Here is a 23,994-nt window from a genome sequence, read left to right as displayed (position 1 = left end):
CAGAATGTCCTTTACCCTCAGCTTCCACACAATAAATTAAAGCAGGGCGGAATCACTACCAGCTCTGGAAACACATTGATAACTGCTGGTTTAGGTAACAAGCTGAGCTATTAAAGTGGCTGGTGGTGTGGAGGTTGGAGCGAGGCTTCGGACAGGGGTGCAAGGCTGCCGTGAGCTGCAGCCCAGTGTGAAGAATTGTCAGCTGGTGTGCGCTATGCTACATTGGGGCTGCCAGCAGGACTGATGGGAAGGGGATGATCAGGCGGAATAGTAATGAAGTATCCACCCTTAAGTCCATTCGTGTAGCAAACTTCAGTCAGAACTGTGCAGCAAACACACTTTAAAGCAGCAGAATAAAACATCCAAACACATCTACTGTAGAATTGTTCTGAAATTCTAAACCTTATCAATTCTGTACAACAAGCTAGGAATTACAGAACAATGTATTTCACAATACAAGCATCTTGGTTAAAGTAAAAGTAGCATTACATATGGAGTCCTAAATATGGATAATAAAAGTATGTTCCCATTTAGCCCCTACTGGTAAATGTGGTAACTACACCAAAATAAATGAATAAATACATGAAAGGATTAGTTCACTTTCAAAATAAAATTTCCTGATAATTTACTCCCATGTCATCCAAGATGTTTACGACTTTCTTTCTTCAGTCGAAAAGAAATTAAGGTTTTTGATGAAAACATTCCAGGATTATTCTCCTTAGAGTGGACTTCAACGGCTACCAAACGGTTGAAAGTCAAAATTACAGTTTCAATGCAGCTTCAAAGAGCTCTACACGATACCAGACGAGGAATACGGGTCTTATCTAGCGAAACGATCGGTCATTTTCTAAAAAAAAGTATATGCTTTATAAACAAAAATGCGCGCCTTGAACTGCTCTGCGATGCGCGTCCATGACTTCACGTAATACGTAATTACGTTGAAAAGGTCAAGCTTGACGTAGGCGGAAGTTAGGTTTCAAAAGATTTAAACATCCAGGATACACACACAAAGTGACGATAAACGATAAACTGACACAAAGACATTTGAATGTGTCATTGAACAACTTTTGAACGGTCCTCCTTCTCCACATTTGCAAGCACTGAGTCGGTACTTCTGCCTACGTCAAGCGTGACCTTTTCAACGTAATTACTAAATAAACTATAAATCTATCCATAATTATAATCAGTAAGATGACATTACAGACTGATAAAGTTGCTGAATCTAATGGAGACAAGAAGTGATATTTTGTTTTGATTAATTTGTCAAGAGTTATAAAAAAAAAAAAAAAAAAGAGGGGGGGGGGGGGGGGGGAATTACATACACAAACATCTTCAAAAGTCTTCAAATGAGCATATCAAACCATTTCATTTGCCTTAAACATAAAATCAGATAACCAAGCACTATGAAAGACTAGGGGTGCACCGATCCGATACTCAGTATCGGTATCGGCTCCGATACTGCCATTTTCTGTCAGATCGTGTGTCGGTCAGACGAGACCGATCCAAATCCGATATAGTGCGTATACTATTCTGTGTTATTGTTAAGGCCCACGAAAGGCACAAAAACATTATAAAGCACCATAACGTTTTTGTGCACTATATTTTAAGTGTTCTGAAGTCGTTTCATAGTTTAATGTGAAGTATAGATGAATATTTAAGTCAAGTTGACGTAAACTCTTCTCCCCGCTGCGTCTGTCTGTCATCCTCCATTCAGCATTCAAACTGCGTGGCGCATTCGGTTACTAAAGTCAAAACTATGAAACTCTCTTCAAGAGTGCACAATAACTGAGATTTAAAACTGCTAAAAGAAAAGGCTGAATAAAATATCACACAGATATAATACACTACGCAGAAATATCTCTTCCCTTTTTTATGCGTTAATTCGAGAGATGAACTAATCAATTCTTAATCAGAATGTGCTGCGTGGGAAAAAAATCTGTCTTTCTTAAAAACTGGTTTGACAAAGGTGTAATTTTAGTTTTAGATTTGTTAAAAAAGGATGGTAACTTCTATTCCTATTCCGAATTTTCAGAAATCCACAAAAAAGTGGATACCTCACCTAGTGTATGAATGGGTTATTAATTCTATTTCACCTAAACTGTTACATTTGGTTAGGGCAAATTGTTACAGATCTTCAAAATGTGAAATGCCAAAAATTTGTATTGGAGGTCTGGAGCTTTCTAATGTTAAATGTAACAATTTCTGGATTAGAAAAATCCTTATTAAGAAGTTTAGTTGTCATCCTAAAGCATTTTATAAGTGGAAAATAAATGACCCTCTTAAAACTGTTAACTCTTTGTGGCCTATTTCATCTTCACAAATGTAAAGTTACTTACTGATTGAATGCCCAATTTTAGGATTTTTTGTATTGATTTTAAATTATTTTCTTAATCTCTCTGCTCATCACTTAATAAGAAAGCTGCTAAAACTACTGTATTGATGGAAAAAAATATTGACTTTGATGTAAGGGTTACCTCCTGTGTATTCTTTGAAGTTGACATTTTATGTGTAATTTTCCATTTAAGTTATTTTTTATTTTAATTTATTTATGATTTATTAATTTTTTTTAAAAGATGTTTAACTTTTTATTTATTTGTTTTTGTTGTTTATATTTCATTTTTATTATTCTTTATGTATTTATTGTCTTGTATTCTGGGTGTGTGTATTTTATTGCTATGACTGTATCCCTGTGAATGTTATATCTTCAATAAAAAAAATAACTAATCAATTCTTTTTCCGGCTCAGACTGCATAGGGTAAGCTTAAGGGTCTGTCACGTGATGAATGAACGACTCGAAAAACCCGAAGACTCGATGGATGAACTAATCATTTCTCTTTCCAGGTCAGACTGCATTGGTTAAAGCGTATGGGGCTGTCACGTGATGAACGATCTACTCGAAAAACCCGAAGACTCGAGAGATGAACTAATCAATTCTCTTTCCGGCTCAGACTGCATTGGTTAAGTTTATGGGGCTGTCACGTGATGAACAAACGACTCGGAAAACCCGAAGACTTGTCAGATAAGAGGTGAGGTGAGCTAATCATAGACTGAAGACCCAGGTAAACAATGAATTAATCTTTTCTGTTTCTTATTGCAGTTTTGTATTGTTTGTAATAATAGTGTGATCAACGTTTGCGTTAGTAGATGTGTTAGGGAAGTAACACGTAACATTTTAATTGTATTTTGCTAAAATGAACGAAATGACTCGAAAAAAGATTCGTTCATTTTGCTGAACGAGACTCAAAGGTCCGAGTCGGTAAAATGATCCGAACTTCCCATCACTAATGCGTAGCGCTGCGCGCTGTGACTCCGTGTTGCTTCAAGCGCATCATTCTGCGCACGGGATGCGCATAAGCGCTTTGTGCCGCTCTGTATTGGAGCCATACCCTTTCGTATTCTACTTTTGCACAATGAAAAATTATCAATAGTCTTTTTTGTTATTTTCTATCTATTATATGTTGCTGCCTTCATTACTGTGCTATGCATTTAAAAGAAATGTCTTGTAATTTTATAGTATATATTTTATATATATATTTAGGCTACTTGTTATTTCATGAATGTATTTTACAACAATACAAAGAGCAATGTGTAACATTTTACCAGATTTAGTCCTACACTTATTAACTTTTATTTGTTCCCCACTAAATAATGTTGTTTAACTAAATGTTTAGTTTAGTTTAATGTTTTTATAAAATTATTGTGCACCCATGATTTTTCTAGAATAACTTTTGCTGCTGAATTATCCACTAACCTAGTTTATAATAGTATTTTTTGTCATAGATTATGATTATATATTTTTTCATTTGTTATTTTTCATTAAAATGAAGTTGTCTATATTTAGCAGATTGTGTTTAACACACACAAGAGTGAGGATCAGGTGAACACACAGAAGTATAGAAATTCTACATTGATTTAAAAAAAAAAAACTGCGCTGGTTTCGGATCGGAATTGGCCGATACTCCGAATTTTTGGAATCGGATCGGATCGGTTCTGAAAAAAAATGGTATCGTTGCATCGCTATGAAAGACCCCAATGGAACATGAGACAGCCTTTGCAGTAATATCATAAGTTATGCATGTAACAACACTGTACCTCTTCATATGGCTTATATTTCAAGTCTGGTTATCTTTGCAAGACACATATGAAGCCCTTGCTATGCCATTTTAAACAATGCAGCAGAGAGCATCTGAAAGACAGAGCAAAGCATCAAAGAGAAATTGAATCAAAGCAGCCGCAGATGAGATTCACTGTAGCACATAACTAACCGGAATTCCACATCAAAGTCACGACATTGCGGCTCTGTCTGAAGAACATAAATGTTAAACTGAATTTAAAGAGCAAACAAGCAAAACTTTGCCACACGAGAATACAATTACAAGAAACAGGAAATTGCCAGAGGCAGAAATTAAGCTCTTCGTGTTTATAAGCGGAAGGAAGAATTACAACATCAACAAAAGAGACCGATATTAAGACTGAATTCGTCATTAGAAACTGATTAAATGTCTGAGACCTCACAAAAAAAAAGTGTATAAATGCATAAACCAATCAAGGTGAAAGATCAAACGTCTTTTACAGATGGCTACCGGCAATTTCACAGCCATCAGACAGCTGAATATCCATAATTCATAAAACAGGACATCAGAGAGTGGAATGGAACATTCCAGAAATCCAAAACTAATAATACATTTGAGAGCCACAGAGGCCCCGAAGTGCTGAGAAGACACCAGAACGATTACATCAAGGAATTTTGAATTACAAAAAGCAAAACAACTACACACACAATTAGGTCTGACAGATCATTCGGTCCTCCTTTTTTTTTCATTTAGTTTATCTCTCAGAAATAACACTGAAGTCGATATGAATATACAGTGAAACTGTTGTAGTCAGGAAACTCCTTTTCCACCTCGCCTGCAGAGACAGCAGCATACTGATGAATGAAATTGTGTTCTCAGACATTTGGCTGGCGTATTCCTCAGGGACGGCTCAGCCATGTGGCGAGTGGCAGGGACAAGGCGATGCATTGTTGGCTCTTGCCGCCGTCATGGCGAGAGGATGATGTCAGGCCTTTCCTGCACATGCTGTGTCGAGTCTTTAGCTCAGCACAGTCTCGCGTCTTTGTTTAAAAACTCTCAGAAGGAACGGCGATGAATGTGTTGTATGGTCTTACCAGGGGGCCTTGTAAGAAATTTTGTTTTAAATAATGAAAAAAGAAGAACCGTTTTTGACAGAGTAACACCAAGACAATGGCAAGATTTTGCAATAATAAAGATTAAAAGGAGTCACTGTTACACCCTATTAAATGCTGGTTGGTTGGTTTTTGATTACAGTGCAGCTAAACAGAGCTGTCCACTTTTCAATCAATGACAGAATTTTCATTAAAACCAATCAGAAATGTTATTCAGTGACTCTTTGGGACTCTAGAGTATGTGCCTTGACACATCTGCTAATAACTGCCAGGGGGTGCTGTGTGTACATTAATGAGGAAAAAAAATAACTTAAATGATTTTAGCAAATGGCTGCAATATAACAAAGAGTGAAAAATTTAAGGGGGTCTGAATACTTTCCGTACCCACTGTATGTCTCTCTTTACATTTTCTTCAACAAAAAATGGCTGAAATCAAATAGGTTTCTGCTGATATTCATGCTTCGTTTATTGCCGCAAGACATCAAAATGAGTATCAATTTCAGGAGTAACTCCTGTTTTCATTACACACGAAAAGGTCATTTACGGAAGCCACTCCTGAATTTAAATGCAGTTTTAACTTCCAAAACTTTGGATGGAGTAAGTAGTTTTAGCCTTGATTTTATTGCTTTGTTTTAATCAGAGTTTGTATATTACACTGCAGTTTAAAAGTTTGGGTTCTGTAAGGAATTAATACTTTTTAAGGATCCTCCTTTGGTCCAAAGGATAAACCTTTATCAAGGATGCATAAAATTTATCAAACGTGGCATTAAAGACATTTATAATGTTGCAAAAGATTTTTATGCAGTACTTTTAAACTTTGCATGCATCAATGGATTTTGAAAAACAATGGTTTCCCCCAAAATATAAAGCAGCTAACTGTTGTCAACACTGATATAAAAAGAATAGTTTCTTGAACACCAACTCAAATAGAGGATTGTGTGACACACAAGATTAGAGTAACGGCTGCTGAAAATCAGCTGTCATCACAGAAATAAATGACATTTTTAAATAAATTAAAATAGAAAAGTTATTTTAAATTGTAAAAATATTTCACAATTTTGCTGAATTTTGTTTTAGTGAATACATGCAGCCTTGGTAAAAAAATTAAAATAAAAAATACTTACCAACCCCAAACCTTTGAACAAAACTGTGTCATCAACTGCAATTAACTTATGGAAATTAGGATTAATTGTTTTCATTATCAAATGCAAAAGGAAAAAGTGTTGACACATCTGAGTTCGGAAAAATGCTTTCACGCCAATCAAGCAAACTGGACTCAAAAGAACTCAAGACAAAAACTTATGAATACTAAATAAGGACAATGTGATATGAATATATGAAAAAGGGCTGAATTTGAAATACTACCTACTGTGAGATTATCCTCACTCCGAATCACACAGATGACGAGTGATGCATCAAACTGCAGTTGAAAGACCCAAAATTAGGTGAAGTCTAGAGAGAAGTAGTAAAGGAAAAGAGAGGGAGGGAGGGGATGTAATGAGAAGGAAGGTAATAGAAAAAACCAATGTGATTGAGAGAAACTCAAGTGGAAAAACTAGGTTAGAGGTACATAGTAGGAAGACAAGAGGTAACAGTACTTAGCTCTGTGGTTCTCAACGGGTGGGTCACAATCTTAAAATATTAGTTTCTGAAAAACAACGTTAACTGCAAATGCAACTAGATAAATAAATGTGCATATTTTCAAAAGCAATAGTATATAATATAATTCAAGTAACAAAATGTAGTTTCACTTAAATTATGGTTCTGCAATTTTGTGGTGCTAATTATTATTTTACTATTTATTTTCACATAGCATCAACATTTTGGTAAATATTTAGAACTTCTTAAAGGGGTCCTATTATGCTCTTTTACAAAGTTTTGATTTTGTTTTGGGGTGTACTAGAACAGGCTCTCATACTAGGTTGTTCGAAAAACACATTATTTTTCACATATTTTACATTATTACAACACCTCTCTCAGATCTTTTTTATGTTCAAACAGCAACATTACAGACTAACTAAAGCTGAAAAAGTGAAAAAGCATAATAGGACCCCTTTAATTCATTATGAAACATTGGTTTAGTACAGATACGTTTTTGTACTAATTTTGCATGTTTTAAGATATCTTGCTTTTGCAAGGATGGAAATATTCTAGAAGTTTCTGTAACATTCTGGCATATTCTGTATTATTCTAGCGCTTTCTGGAACATTCCCGAACATTTTCAAGCTAGTCATAAAAGAAAAAAAAAACATCCAACGTACACTTCTGAAGTTCTGGACAACACTTTTGGTAAGTGTTTATGTTCAACTGCTGTTAGCTCAGTATTATGCATGTGCCATGTAATTTTTACGCATGAGTAATAACAGATTTGCTTGTATAAGCTGTCAACATTTTTTTTTTTTTGCATGAGCACTGTTAATGATACAAAAAAGTAATGTTATTTTCATATTCTGCATGTCGAACTACATAAAGTTAAAAATAAAAGTGAAACAAAACCTTTCATAAAAATTTGTTTCACGGTGTATTCAGTTTATATAATCTATACAAAGTCAAATATTTGGTCAAAAATAAATGCTGTTCTTTTACTAAACATCTTTTGAAATATGAAAAAATAATATATGAAAATGTATCACGGTTAAACAAAAATATTAAGCAGCACTACTGTTTTCAACATTACAATGTTGTGCACCAAATGAGCATATTAGTAACACATAAGTAACACTGAAGACTGGAGTAATGACTGCTGAAAAGTTTTGCCATCACAGGAATAAATTACATTTTAACATATATTAAATTAGAACAATTTTTTAAAATTACAATAACATTTCACAATGTTACAGTTTTATGGTTATTTTTAACAAATAGACTTGGCAAGCATAAGAGTTAAAAATCTAAATCTTATTTACTCCAAACCTTAATACATATTGGCCTGGTTATATGGCATATCACAGACAGGACTTAAGACTAAGATACTATGGAACCCCATTTACACAAAATGTTTATTATTTATTTATATTTTTTACCAATGTGGTAAATGTTTTTATTGGTTTTGCCTATATTTACACAGGACATTAACTTTAGATTTGGATAAAAAATAAATAAAAATCACATGACTTTGCCTAAAGTTCTCTGAATGTGACTGAATAACTCAATATAGTGAAGAAAATGTGCTTGGCTAAAAAAAGTAACCAAAAACTGCCTACTTCCACCAGGTCCCACGCCAGTCAAGCAACTTCCATTGAGATGAATGGGAATATTAGCAAAACCACTTTTACTAGGTATCATAGACCTCCTTGACCTGCAGCATGTCACTGGTCACCTTCTTATTTTCCTCTGCAGCAGGACACATCGCATTTCATTTACACCATATCATTGTATGAAAATTTATTCCATACGTATCAATATGAACTCTCAGATGCTGTCAAAGAGCTGTTCTTTTGAAAACTGTTGTGTCCGCCCCCTGGCATGCTGCAGCCCACATGGTCGCTGCGGTCTATTTGATTTTGAAGTGCTTTGTTCAGTTACGTGCTCTTTTTCCATGCTAAATCAAAAAAAATTTTACACAGTCTGACTGTCCTCCTCCGCTCTACTGCTAATAAAATGGTGAAAATGGCTGTCAAATCCGAGATGGATCATTATCTCTGCAAAACTCTCCAGGTGAGCTCACGGCCTGATTCCTGTTGGTCCTCATGCCTTATGGTAAGAATTCCATTCCATTGTTCTTTTAGAGAGTCTTTTACAAATGCCAGAGAGGTTAAAGGGATAGTTCAGCCATTTATGCATAATAGTGCTTGGCAATATACCGGTTCAAGCATTAAGATTAAAATACAGTCATTGTGCACCTGCTTTATGCAATCTGATTCATATTCTTTTCCTAAAAAAAAAAGGTGATACAGATTTTTTGTCAAACAGCCCAGCACTAATGCATACTGCTTTGATTTCCATGGAACACAAAAAGAGAGGTTTTTCACAAGCTCCTGTCCCCAAAAAAATCCTCCTTTTCATTTGTGGTTTGATTAACATTAAAGACACAGACAGCAGCAGGTATACTGACACTTTCTGAAGTAATGCACAAATCTAATATACTGACACACATTCGATTTTCTCCGAACTACGTTGGATTAATGTAACACACAACAGACTGTTTATGTGTATATGACTTGCATGCTTTGGGTGTGTGTCAGTCAGCTCAAGGACTGCATTTTGTTTGTTTTCATGGTTTATTATGCTTAATAACTCTTCTAAAGAACATCCTATGCTTTAATTTCTCATTCATGCATGCATGTCATCAAGTAGGACTGCCCTTTTTGTGATTATCATTTCATGTTAAATGGTGAAACATGCAGGATTGCAAAAAAGCAACATTCTGTGTGATCAAATCATGAAGAACTGGAGGGACTGACTAAAGGAGTACAATAAAAATGAGTTCAAATGACTTGTGTGCTATATCCATTTTTTGGAGCCTAAAAATAGCTTTGTGTGAGGAATGGTTGAATGTTTAAATTATAATTCATTATTAATCTTTCTCTCGCTGATAGGATGGGGCATCATTACTCGCTCAGGATTGCAGCGGAAACCGTTAGTGTGTCCGTGAGCATGTCAGGATTTGTTGCCATTGCATTTATTACCACAAGTACAATCACGTGACGACTCTGCTCACCCTTCCTCCAGGCCTCAGAGGAGAAGCCCCTTTTCACGCCAGCATCAGTGTCTTCGCATGAAAGCCGTAAAACGAATTATCTACTGGCCGCAGGACAGGAACGGGAAAGTCTCAGTCTCTGGCTCATTCTCCATTATCCATGAGTCACAGCTAGCGGCGGACCGGCAACAAAACCCCACATCGCCCGGAAGCTGGCCTGTCCCTCAGCATCACACTTTATTACATTAGCGTGACTTAACTGACAGAAGCTCATCTAGAAATGTTAAAAGCAGCATTTCAGGCTGAACATGGGTCTTGTTCGAGCTGCCTCGTCGCAAAATTGGTGTTGACAGACCAGCATTAGGAGCTATCTGTGCAGGGGATCAGTTGTCAGTCTTGTACAGCTGCAACTCAAGCAGAGAACGACAGACAGAGCAAAGGAAAAGATAGCAAGCAGAATAGAAGAATTGATGGTAATGACTGAGACAAAAGCAGCGCTGAGGCTGTCACGATTACTATGTTATCACCTGACCATGATTGTTACAGATAAGAGCAATCAATTCCTATAAATTACATATTGCCAATAATAAGAGAATACAGAAATGCAATAAACTGTATATGTTTAGGCAATTTGAAACAGACTTAAACCAAACAATCCTCAGAGCACGTCTTGAGTATAAAGAAATTAATACATAAAACCCTTTATGCTAAGTTGTGTTATTGTCAAATACCAATTTAGTTTAGTCCTTGTTATAAATAAATAAATAAATAAACAACCCTTTATGCTAAGTTGTGATATTGTCAAATACCAATTTATTTACTTATTTAGTTTTTATTATATAAATGAATGAATAAAACTTTTTATGCTAAGTTATATTATTGTCAAATACCAAATTGATTTATTTATTTAGTCCTTATAGGTTTGTAGATCTGGTTTAATGTATTAAATGATTTTATAATATTTAATGAACTAAAAATAAAAATAAATAAACAAATGCCATTTATTTATTTTGTAATTATTTATATTTTTATTTTAAATCTACTTAAGTTTGTGGATTATAGACCCTTGATCTGTTGGTAAATATTGTGAGTTTTTTCTGTGGGCAGAGGCAGAAAGATTCCCCTGACCGCTTTACTAACGCTAGCTATGAAGTGTGTTAGCTTGTTTTTTTAAACAATGTCTGGAGAAAATCCGATTTTACCTGCATATGTAAGGTCACTCGCTGTCCAGGACCGTGATTGTTATTTGAAAAGGTTAACTTTAATGGACGAAACCAGATAGGCTGACCTGATGCTGACTCAAAGGATGGACGATCTGACAGGATGAACAGTTTCCTCCGGTTGAGTGACTCACATCTATAGAGAAACCTAACATGTATAGTAAATAGAAACTCACCTGTGTCTATCTAGTCATGAAGATGTATATATACTGCATTTCAATTTCAGCAGGCAACTATTTCTTACAGCTACGTGAACTGCGCCAAAATACAAAAAAAAAAAAGTTAAACATTCAGTATGATGGATATATTTGAAGATATATGTATCATGTAATGGCCAAATAAGTTATTTTAAAGAATATACCTCTTGTAAATGATGTAAGTTTACAGTGACAATACAGTACCTTTACTTCACATACAGTACATTTCAATTAAGATGTGAATATTTTCTAGAAATAAAATTCCAGAAACTAATTTTGAACTTTCTGTATTTGATTATTCTTTCTTACCAAGTTCTTAAAAATTCCACCCACAATCAATCACAACAATGTATATACAATTACAGATGATTAAACATAAATCGTCAGTTGGATGTTTTACACACATGCACACAGGCATTATTTTATACACGACATAGTAGTGTAACGGAAGAGGTCTGACGCAACAGGTTAGTATATATCAAATATGTTTATAGTACTGGGGTAGGGTTCAGAGGAAATGATGAGCGGGGTAATCCGGGGCTTTGGCTTTACAGGAGCTGGAATGCAGGCCGGAGGAGCACACACCTCAGTGACCCGGGAACTAGGAGGAACAGGAGACACTAGGAGGAACACAGGAGGTAAGTAATGCAGGACGCATTCAAATGGCAATAGTAGCAAAGTCATTAAGTCCTCTATGTGTATACGAGACCGGCCAGTGAGGGTGTCTGAGGTGTGTGCTTTTATGCAGGCTGGTAATGAGGTGCTTGATAGGTGACAGGTGCAGGTGCTCAGAACTCAGGTGAGAGGGATTGTTATGATTGGGTGGTGGTGGAGCCTGGCCGATCTGTTACAAGTAGTGAGACGCATAATAAATCTTTAGACGCATAACAAACCATAATCCATAACAACAAAAGACAATACCTTATTTAACCTTTTCTGATAAGAAGTGTGTGCTGCAACACATCACAATAAAATGAGATTTTATGAATTGCCCGCTTCCAGTTTTCGCTTTGTTTTGCCTCCAACTAGCGCTGTGACGAAGGCCCTAAAAGGGCCTATATTATATTATGTTATGTTATGTTATTTCTATATTTATAGTATACTTCACTGACCCTGGATGTTTACATTAACTTTCTAAAGTTGCATTTCTTCAGCTTCGCCGTATAGCACAACTTCGTTCTTATGTCAGCCCAAAAGTAATCATTAGTGCACGCTTTTATTACATCGCGCACTGACTACTATAATGCTCTTTTTGCTGATTACCAGTGCACTCAATTTCTCGCTTACAATTAGGGCTGTGCAAAAAATCGAATGCGATTTTCATGCGCATCTCGTCAGTAAAGCCGCTCCTGTGATTAGTAGTAAATCTCCAGCACGTGCTTTCAGATGGAGCGGCATTTACTACACAAGCCTAGATCACTGACAAGCTACACAAAATCGCGTTCATGCGAGATGCGCAAGAAAATCGCATTCGATTGTTTTTTACAGCCCTACTTACAATACATTCAAAATTCTGCTGCAAGAATATTAACCCACACTAAATGATCTGCTCATATCACCCCGTCTTATTCAACCTCCACTGGCTACCTGTGTCATCTCGCATTATTTAGAAAATTCTTCTGCGTACCTTTAAATCACTCACTGGCTATGCTCCTTACATTCCATCTCGATCACTTCAATCTTCAGGGTGTCATCTTCTTACTGTACAACGATTTTGTCTATCTTCAGTGGGCGGCAGGTCATTTTCTGTCATGGCTCCTAAACTCTGGAACTGTCTACCACTGGCACTAAGGACAATAACCTCACTCTCTGAATTTAAATCACAGCTTAAAGCCTACTTGTTTACCCATACTACCAATCATAATTATGTTGCTTTAGACCCTTTCCAACTCCTGTACTACCAGTTGTAATGCTTTCCCAAAGTATTTTTATTACGTGTATGTGTCTTGCATTTACTGCACTTTATGTTTGTTTGTTTGTTTGTTTCTACTATCCATTTTCTATGTTGTTTACTCAGTTCTATGCTATATGTTTCTGCTTTTGTACTCAATTGTATCATGATATGCAACTGCAATCACTTTTGTTTCTGGACTGGGCAAATGTCTTCTGTCCACTTAATTGACTGTCTTTGACTGTGTGAAATGTCTGTCTATTATATTACTGCTTTTGTTAAGCATCCTTGAGTCTGGGAAAGGCGCTATATAAATGAAACGTATTAATATAATGTAATGTAATGCAATATAATATAATGGTTGACAGGGTTCCATAAAAAAGTATAAAATAATTTGAAAAATACTTTTAATTAAAATTAACAAATGTCGAAACATGTACAAAAGAAATAGCTTTAATCAATTAATTTACAACTATTTAATCATCAGTCAGAAATGTCATAATTGTGACAGCCCAAGCCGGCTCTTAATGAAACTACCACCTTGATGAGGATTTTTAGAAAGGAATTTTTATATATAGGTTACTAAAGGGCAGAAAATTTTGATCAGAGTAATGCAGAAAGAAAGATTATAGAGATGGTGTTTTTAGGTCAGAGGTTTGGGTGATTGAGATTCTCTGTGCTTGAGATTTAGTACTACAAGTCTCTTTGTGCTGAGTCAAACCGGATCATGCCAAGTGAGCAGTTCATATTTCTCTCTCTCTCTCTCTCTCTCTCTTTCTGTCAGTCTCAGCCATAGTCAATCTTTCCTCCCTCTCTCTCTCTCTCTCTCTCTCTCGCATAAGTACACTACACCGAAGTTCCTCAGCGGGCATTGACTGATTGAACTGATTCCTCTGATAGCACTGTCTATCTGCACATGCTACAAGTCAATGCTGTTTTAGCATTTGCTTCAGTAAAAGACTTATGAGAATATGATAAAACAACACAAACACCCTCAAAAATGCTATTTTACACAGCACACTGCAGGCTGGTTGTGACTGCCAGAAGGATGCCACAACCTGCATGTATCTTCTGCAAAGAAAGCAATGACAATAACTTCATTTAAATGCTCAAGGCGCAGTGCATTTTCAGCACATTTTGCGGCTGGTTAAAATGCACAGTGGGAGGTTCAGTGTTTTGAAATATCAATGCACAACTGTGATTTCGGCCCTCAGTCTCCCTATCCAGCTGCATGGGAAGAGGTTCACAGAGTTGCTTGAGTTTATATCCCTCTCACATACACATTCCAACTTTCCTTTTCTACTTGCCAAAGAGTCTTTCTCACTGTAACCCCTCTAGTTTTTTTCCCCTTTCAGCTCTTTTATTCTTTCACTTTCTCCATGAGCATATTGATAAGGATGTGAGTACAGGTCCACCGAACCCTATGAAGGAAAGAGTAAAATAAACCAAAACACAAGCATGAAACAGTCACTTCAGAATTCCTCAAACTTAAGAAGTCTGAGGCTGTCAGACAGTGTTTTGGAGCTCTAGGAAACGTTGTTTGAAAGTGCGGTACTGCAGTCTTGTTTTGTAGTCGATTAGTTAATTAGTCGCCGAATTTATGTTGCTCAATTCAGCAAATCTATCAGACCATATTACGAGAGCAATTGGACAGAGATGAGGTGCAGTAAATAGTGGTCAACACAGTATGATTGCAACACTGTTCACTCAGCTCTCTTTCTAAGCCGGTTTATGAGTTACACAGCTCCACCTACTGGTGAAAAAGTAAACGCAGGATCTATTCTGTCTTATGACTCCAGGAGAAAGGAAAAAATAAACAGCATTAAGGCCATCATGATCCATTATAAACCGATTAATAGGGAATCACAGTGCACCCATGCAGAAAAGTAGCACACCTGTAGATCACAGAGGAATGAGAGAGAGCATTATAATTTTTTAATGGTTGTTTTATGGTTATTATCATAAATAAACATACTCATTACATTGAGGACAAAAGTAAATTAATTATAAATATTTAAAGGGGTCATATGTTGCGATTTCAATTTTTCCTTTCTCTTTGGAGTGTTACAAGCTCTTGGTGCATAAAGAAGATCTGTAAAGTTGCAAAGACTAAAGTCTCAAATCCAAAGAGATATTCTTTATAAAAGTTAAGAGTAAGCCATGCCTACCTAAAACGGCTCGTTCTAACACGCCCCCACATATCTACATCACTATGTGGGAAGATTTGCATAACGCCGCCCAAATGTTCACGCAAAGAAAGAAGGCGTAACTTTTATTCTTGCTGTAGTATTGTTGTTTCCGCCGCCACCATGTCGTGAAAATAATTATTTAGAAGCTCTAAACTAATCTAACTTTCATGCTACTTAAATAATATAGCGTATAATTCGTATTTATATATTATGAAGTTTTTATATACAGTATATATAAAACATTTTTAAATTTTGTACAAGTAAACATACATTTTTCTAAATCCCAAGACTTTTTTCTAGTTTTAAATTAAATTTCATATGTTTGTTCAGTGTGGTTTCAGACAATATATAATACATGAAAATGATATATATTATTATTAATAATAATTATGATAATGACAGTGTTAACACTTAATTATTAAAGACAAAGTGATAATGACAATGCTAAGGACAAATTACGAAAAATAGTACATTATCCTGCTTGCCAAACAAATAAATGGACATTAAATATGAATTTGAGCTGAAATTATTACAATATTTGAGAAGAAAGACCACAGAGTTTACAAGAGATACAAAACAGTTACCTGGGACAACGGTCAAATATACCGTTTAAAAGTCATTATATAAAAATATGACTGCAGGTAACGACTGACTAACCAGAATTAAGTATTCCAGAGAGCTGCCTAGTAATTACAGACAATCAAGGACACACCAGAGGCGAGAAAAGCCTATGTTCTCAACCCATTAGCTGTTAAAATGTAAAGAAAAATCTTTCTCTTTAACACCGCTGCAAGGCAGGTCATTCTATCTTCAGGAGGTCGAGTCTCGTTCCACCTTTATTAGTCACTATGATGACTTTCCAGACACCTTCCTTCAACATGCTCTATAAATACTCCTATAACACTATTACTCCATCCCTCTCTGTCTGTCTCCCTCTCTCACCCTGTCTGTTTTCCCTCTCTCGCTCACACACACGTCATCTCAAACGTCATTAGGAATTTACACACACACACACTCTCAAATTCTCGAATTCAAACTCAGCACAGTTTGAGACCGCAGATTATGTGAGGTGATACCTGTCCAACACTTCTGCCTGTCTCTTCAACCAGGAGCCTCGACAGTTAGAGAAATTCTCGCTTTCCAAAAAAGCTTCGCACTTGCATATAATTACTTGAAAATATCATCTTCGTGAACAATTTGAAATGGTGAGGAGTTCTCAGTTCCAATTAAGCCAGAATTTTAGAAACTAGCATCTTCAGTCCAGATAGCGAGCGTTTAGCATTTAACATGCCTACGGAACTGCGTCTTGTTTTCTGACAGGCTTTAATTGGCCACACTTTAACCCTCACAGGGGGAAAATTATATTGCCGGTCACGAAGAGCATCCGTCCCATAGAGCGCTATGGCAATTCCGCCCACACATGTAATTGGCGAAATATCTCTCATGACTTAACTGTAGAGACGAGTGTTTTTAAAAACCTTCTGTGTTGCCTGGCAGAGAAAAACAAGCACCCTGGAGACGTATTGGATTTTCAGACAACCGCGTGTGTGCTGAGACCGTTCTAGATAGACTAAAGATGCACATTTTCATTAGAGGGGGCTAATCCTGAGGGTGTTAAGATTGAACTAGAGCCCTGAGCAAAGAAACGAAAGGACGGGGGTACGGGCGGATGAATAAAGCCTGATTGGATTGCTTCTGTGCTTGTTGCCTGGAACCTGAGATTCCCTTTTTTTACCCCCCGATCTCTTCCCCCCCACCCAATATGTTTATTTACTGAGAATGTCTGGTCAAGGATGGCTGTTTAATTTCCTCAGGGGGAGGCAATGAGAGACACGGCAATACGAGAGAGAGAGAGAGAGAGAGAGAGAGAGGAGCGAGGGGAGAAAGCAAAAGAGTGAGGGTGTGACAGAGAGAGTTATCTCTCAGATCCATTCTCAATTAGAAAGAGCTCTAAACAGAAAAGGCAAACTCTCCTCCATCCCTGTGGACTCGGGGGTCCAATAGTTGGGTCTTGTCGCAGAAGTTCCCTGGACTTCACTGGACTGGAGGTCTCAAACTTTCTGAACTACTGTATCTAACGACAACTACTGTTTTTAATGTTTTGATGCAACAAGGCAGTCACTAACTGCAAATTCTATATAGTTTAAGTCCATTATTAGGAAAATGCATATCCAAAATGGTGAATATGACATTTTCCATGACATTACTGACCCCAAACATTCAAATGTTTGGGGTCAGTAATACGTATATGTGTGTATATTATAGAGAGAGAGAGAGAGAGAGAGAGAGAGAGAGAAGGGATACATACAATTTATAAAAAGTAACAGTAAAAGCCTTTATAATGTTACAAAAAGATTTTAATTTCAAATAAATTATTTTGAACCTTCTATTAATTAAAAATCTTTAAAAATATCGTTGAAATATAAAAAAAATTAAGCAGTACAGCTGTTATCAACATTAAAAATATTTCTTGCACACAAAATCAGTATAATGATTTCTGAAGGATCGTGTGACACTGAAGACTGAATCAATCGCTGCTGAATATTCAGCTTCACCATCACAGGAATATATTATATTTCAAAACATATAAAAATAGAAAACAGTATTTTTAATTGTAATAATATTTCACATTTTTATTGTTTGTACTATTTTTGATTAAATTAACGCAGCCTTGGTCAGCATAAGAGACTTGTTTCAAAAACATCTGTAAAAATCTTACTGACTCCATACTTTTGAACAGTAGTGCATATATACCGTATATATAGTATGTCTTAATATTACAAAAATGGCCACATTCTAGTTAGCAAAATCACAATCGCCTTTACACTCAAGTACACAATCAAAAGAAACAACAAAGTCAGCTGCATCATCCTTGTGGGCAGCACGTCAACATACAGCGCCGTTGCGCTACAGGTGTCACGAGTTTGAATCCTGGCTCGAGGACCTTTCCCGATCCTCCTGCCCCCTTCTCTCTCTACCACTTTGTTTCCTGTCATCTCTACACTGTAGTCATAATAAAGGCGAAAACGCCAAAAATCAAAAAAAAAAAATTTAAAAAAGGGGAGCAACACAAACGACCAATCACAACACATTTCCTGACCTCTTCTTATCATATAAACAGCCTGAAAAGATTGATTTAGTTTCCATTTAATATTATGAAGAGCATGTGTATGATGATGGAAATGATGATGAATATGTTCATAATGCATAATACACAAGGGTTACAGGACTTATTAGTGCAGTTTCTCCGAGGCAGGTCAGGAAATAAAAATCATATTTTGGTGGGCTCGACTAATACAATGTCATCCCAAAGATCCTGGCCGAAATTTTCAGACATACCCAGGTCCGGGTCAGGAGCAGTGTTGGGGAAAGTTACTTTTAAAAGTAATGCATTACAAAATTGCATTACTCCCTAAAAAAGTAACTAATTACGTTACTTAGTTACTTTTTATGGAAAGTAATGCGTTACATTACTTTTGCGTTACTTTCGCGTTACTTTTTAAATATAAGCAGGGCTTGATTATTTTTAATATAAGAAGTTCTATTTATATCAAATATAAAAGCCCTTTCACATCAAAAAGTGTAATGAATAAACCTCAGGCTGAAGCAAACGTAAATTCACGTCTGTACAGTAGAACGCAGGAGAAGAAACACTCTTCAGCAATAAAAAAACAAAGCACAATTGTTAGTTTCTCTAAAGTAATTTTTGCTTATTAGTATGGTTGAACTGGATCAGCAAAGGACAGCAGCAAAGATATTGGTTAATAAAATGGGATTAGATACATTTGTGTTATTTAACATATTTAATTATTGCAGATTTGCGTCATATTCTGAGTTTGCATTTCACTGTTTTAATTCATTTTGATGAATACTAAATCAGTTTTTTGTGAGTGGGATGAATTAATGCACATTCACATTTAGTCTAGAACTACAGTAACATCATGTTCACACAGCGCACACAACGCCTCTGTACTCCCGATTTCTCCCAATATGGGGACAGGAGAGCTGTCAGTCAATAAATGGGAAAACAAAGTAACTGGCATTACTTTTTTAAAAAAGTAACTCAGATATTTTCTTGTAAATTAAAAAAGTAATGCGTTACTTTATTAGTTACTTGAAAAAAGTAATCTGATTACGTAACTCGCATTACTTGTAATGAGTTACCCCCAACACTGGTCAGGAGTTTTAAAAAAAACAATACGCTATATTTCAGAGTGGGCTGATCAATCAAGGGAAACTTCCTCCCACACATTTCAACAGCTGCTAGTGATTCTGTGCCTGCAGACTGCAGGTAAACACAAGTAAACAGTCTGGTCCTCCCAAATTATTTTTGGAACGGTTTCATAAGCAAAATTCCTCAAATGTCTACCTTGAAAAAATAAAAAGTGAAAGTACCATTAAACAAGATTTTCACTCCTCATATTATATTCACCTGAGTGAAATCAAGAAAGAATGTTGAGAGGTGCATCATTAGCATATGACTCACCTGCCCATCTCCAGCCAGTGGACAAGAGAGAACATACTGGAGCTGGAAGACGATGCTGAAAGCCATGTCCCTCATCATCTTCAGCTCCACACTGCCACGAAGAGACAGTCCATCACTGAAGGAGGCAGAAAGAAGAGTGTGAGATCACTGAAATATCACAGCTCGGCATGGAATCTTGTGTAATGAACCTACACACCCACACTGACCCAAAAACACAACTAGTCAAGTGACATTCATTAATGCAGGTGTCTCAGTTCACTGCTTTATGAGTTTGGAAAGGACAATCCCATCGTGCATTGCATACTGAAGTGGGGGGAAAAAAACGAATTTCCATGATTTTTCCAGCTGTTAACTGGAAACATTATTTCATTGAGATGTATATATACGTACACATACATACAATTCAAAAGTTTGGGGTTAGTTTTATTTATTTTTTAATAAATAAATACTTTTATTATCACGGTTTCAACAAATATTAAGCAGCAGAAGTGTTTTCAGCATATAATACAAATAATAAGAAATATGTCTTAAGCACCATATTATCAGATTATAATTATTTCAGAAGAATCATGTGACACCGAAGACTGGCTGCTGAAAATTCGAATTACAGCAATAAAATGTATTAAAATGGAAAACAGTATTTCACAATACTACTGCTTTTTTCAGCATTTTTGATCAAATATTGTAAATGCAGCTTTAACGAGCATTAGAGACTTGTTTCAAAAACATTTAAAAAATTTGTAGACTGAAACTTTGAATGGTAATTTATGCAATTTATAAAGAAATTCTAGAAATTAAAATTCTAGGAAGAAAACAGCTCTGCCACAATAGCTTGACAAATGGGGTTTGGAAACTCATACAGAGCTGAAGGAGAAAGAACAGCGATTTAGCAGGAACTAAAAGTTTTAAGCTAAAAAAAGTTAGTTTCTCTCTTCTGAGTTTAATACTTGTGCAACATTAGAATGAAACTATTATAGTTCTAACATGGAACAAGTCGCTCAAATTGCATTTATATTTCTTTTTTGTTTTGTTTTTGCTATGACGCATTCTGTAGTCATCATATTATTGTTCTTTTAGTCTGATTCCGAATCTCAAAAAAGCCATTAAAAATGATTGCAGATTATTACATAAGCAGGTACAGACTACAGAGGAAAAGTACACAGCATCTTAGATGAGCACAGCACGGTACAAAAAAATATTAAAACTTCAAAATGAAGTTCACATCGCTTTTTCCATACAGGAAGACAAAGAATGAAGTTATAATTGAAACAGGCTCAAAAAAAGTTAGTTTGAGACAGTGTTACTACAAGGTGTTGAAATTCCAGGCACTGGTTTCATGCCAACATCTCATCTAGAAACTGACAGGTCGGCGTCAGATCGTTTGCATCATTCTTGACGGGTTTTAACACGCTCTCATAGACACATTCGCTGCCGTCATCACAGCAGTGTTGTTGAGAACGTGCAGCATAAGTTTTTAGTGCTAACCTCTCCATAATTACACCCAATTTCTCTCTCTTATAAAAGGGCAGAATGTGATGCTCCACTCTCTCAGACACCTAATTTCTCTCATTGGGTAATTATAGACCTCTTTCTCTCACCGCACAGGAACGATGCTTGTGACTTGTTCTGCGAGATCTCACATGGCAGTGACTCTGTGGCGGTGGGGGGCAGGGCTCTTCTTTTTTTCCGCAGCAGATGGAGTGAAGCAGACATCAACAATCAAAGCCTCATTTCTCATTTGCGTTGTACAGCGACAGCTTATCAGCATTTTAATTAAACGAAGAGTGCAGACATGAGAAACCTTAATTTAGAAAGCGGAACTTTTTTTAATACTTTCTGGAGAAGATGCTTTTAAAATATTTAACATCCAGTGAGTAAGTGTGTAAATCACCCTAAAAATCCATATTTGATAAGGACTGTGTTGAAAAAAAGAGATGGAACTGGGACGAAAAACAACGAGGTGAGGTGAGGACGAGGGGATCTCTGCTGGGTAAGTACTAGGGAGGACAACCAGTGTGGCTTTGAGAGTTCAAGTCACTGAAACAGGACAGATGGAGCATTAAACTGGAGGAGGCCATGTGAGACACTGGAACTCTTTGACAGTGTTTATATTAAAGGAATAATTCACCCAAAAATGAAAAGTCTGAGCTCAACAGAAATGCTTTTGTTCTTGGATGGAATACAAAGTAAGATGTTTTGGAAAAACCTCAAAGCTGCTGTGTTTCTTTACAAAGTAAGAATAAAAGAACAAGGTCTAAAAATGAGGCTTCTCCACCCAACCCCAGCCGTTATGGACCCCAACCAGCAGCCTGCACTCCTGCACCACAACCGAGCGACCCTCCACACCCCTGTTCTGATCAGGAAAACACACGTGATAGGAAATTCAAAAGCCGCTCTGATCAACAGACATTTATGCATAACTACAGTAACATGTGTTTGTGTACACAGACACGTGAGAGGAATTCCATGTATGTTTTGCCATAGATTGGAGTGTGTTTGGCAGGGTCTGTTAGCATTTAATCCTCAGAGGAGGCATGGGAATGGAACGTGTGGATTGTGTTTGAAAGCTGCACAGTTACGACTCCTCTGTGCTGGAAAGTGAGAGGGGCATGTAAGCCCTATTGATCCATTCTATCCTCGGGACTGAATCTGAATGGCATTTCTCTGGTAAGCAGAGTGTGGAACTTATGGGAAAAGATACAGAGAATGAAACCAACTGACTGCAGAGCAAAGAAAGTCAGGAGGAACATAACTGGGATTCTTTTCATTTCCACATATTTAATTGCCTTTTCAATGTTGCAATATGCTCTGAGACGACAAAATGTAATAAAGTGACAATAATGAAAACAATGCATCAGCTGAATGGATTTTATTTTCTGTTTTTATGCTGCATGGTAGCTCCACCCAATGTCAAATCTCATTGGTCCAAAATCTTGCTCCTCACAACTTTATTTTAAATAAATTTGCCATTTTTGTGCAGCATTTCACTTTGTTCATTTTTATTGATGATTGATGCTTTTGTGATGCTTTATCTAGTTTAGACACACCACAAGGCCTAAACAGTGTTTTAAAGTGAGTAATGTTGCTATTGGGGAAGTTTCTTTGAAACTGTAGTTTCCCAAACAACATGATATTATTTTGGTTAATCTGCATTTAACTAAATATGGTAACATTTTACAATAAGGTTCCATTAGTTAACACTGGTCAATGCATTAACATAAGCAAAAAAACAACTAATTTTATTATCCACCTTATTCTTCCTGTAAAAATGGGCATGGCCTTTTCTAAATTTTATGGGTTTTGCTTCCGGTTCTCATTCTCTTCCAGCTATTTTTAGCTGTACAAAAAAAGCTTGTTTTGCTGCTTGATATTGCAAATTGGTGTGTCTTACCATATTATTTTAATCTATTATCTTAATTATGAACACACTGGTTTGTAGTGCAAACAGTTTTTACTTCCGAAGTACTTACTTTCCGAAGCTACGAGAATACTTTTTGTGCGCAAAGAAAATAACAACAACAACTTTATTCAACAATTTGTCTCCTCCACGTCACCCTGGCTCCATTTTGGAGAGTATTCACTGAACATAAACAACTTATGCTGTTCTGTGTCAGGTGCATCCCGCGTGGTGCAGCTGACACAGAACAGCATACATTGTTTACGTATGTGATACTCTCCAAACTGGTGCCAGAGTGACACAGAGATGATGAATTGTTGAATAAAGTCTTTTTTTTTTCTTTGCACACAAAAAGTAATCTCGTAGCTTCGTAAAATTACAGTTGAACCCCTGATGTCACATGGATTATTTTAATGATGTCCTTGCTAGAGCCCGACCGATATGGTTTTTTGTGGGGGGCCGATACCGATATTAGGGCGTAAAAAAGGCTGATATATAGCTCAATATATCGGCCGATATTCTTTGTGTATATTATAGTACAGTACCAGTCAAAAGTTTGGACATTTTCCCATTCGTGTGTCCAAACTTTTGACTGTTACTATATACAGTATAGAATACAGTATATACATAAACAGAATATGTATACATAAACACATTGGTAACACTTTACTTGAAGGGGTGTGCATAAGACTGACATGACGCCTTCATAATCATGACATGTCATGAATATGAAGGAGGTTTTATGCATGTTTATGACAACTGTCATTAAGTGTCATTCGCTCAGTTATGT

The 23,994-nt window shown here is 36.4% G+C and overlaps 1 protein-coding gene across 1 annotated transcript in view; it reads right to left on the bottom strand.

Moving 5' to 3' along the window:
• Nucleotides 1-23,994, bottom strand: part of LOC107555600 (nephrocystin-4-like) — a 107,628-nt gene that overhangs the window by 61,823 nt on the left and 21,811 nt on the right. The window contains exon 3 of the mRNA XM_016238459.1: nt 19,808-19,922. Within this exon, the coding sequence (XP_016093945.1) occupies nt 19,808-19,885 (78 nt within the window). The 5' untranslated portion in view covers nt 19,886-19,922. The remainder of the gene's footprint in view (nt 1-19,807; nt 19,923-23,994) is intronic.

The sequence above is a fragment of the Sinocyclocheilus grahami genome, unplaced genomic scaffold (assembly GCF_001515645.1).
Source record: "Sinocyclocheilus grahami isolate Dianchi unplaced genomic scaffold, SAMN03320097.WGS_v1.1 scaffold539.1, whole genome shotgun sequence".
Classification (NCBI taxonomy): domain Eukaryota; kingdom Metazoa; phylum Chordata; class Actinopteri; order Cypriniformes; family Cyprinidae; genus Sinocyclocheilus; species Sinocyclocheilus grahami.
The sequence above is the reverse complement of the archived record's forward strand: the minus strand, read 5'-3'. Positions and strand labels throughout refer to the sequence as shown.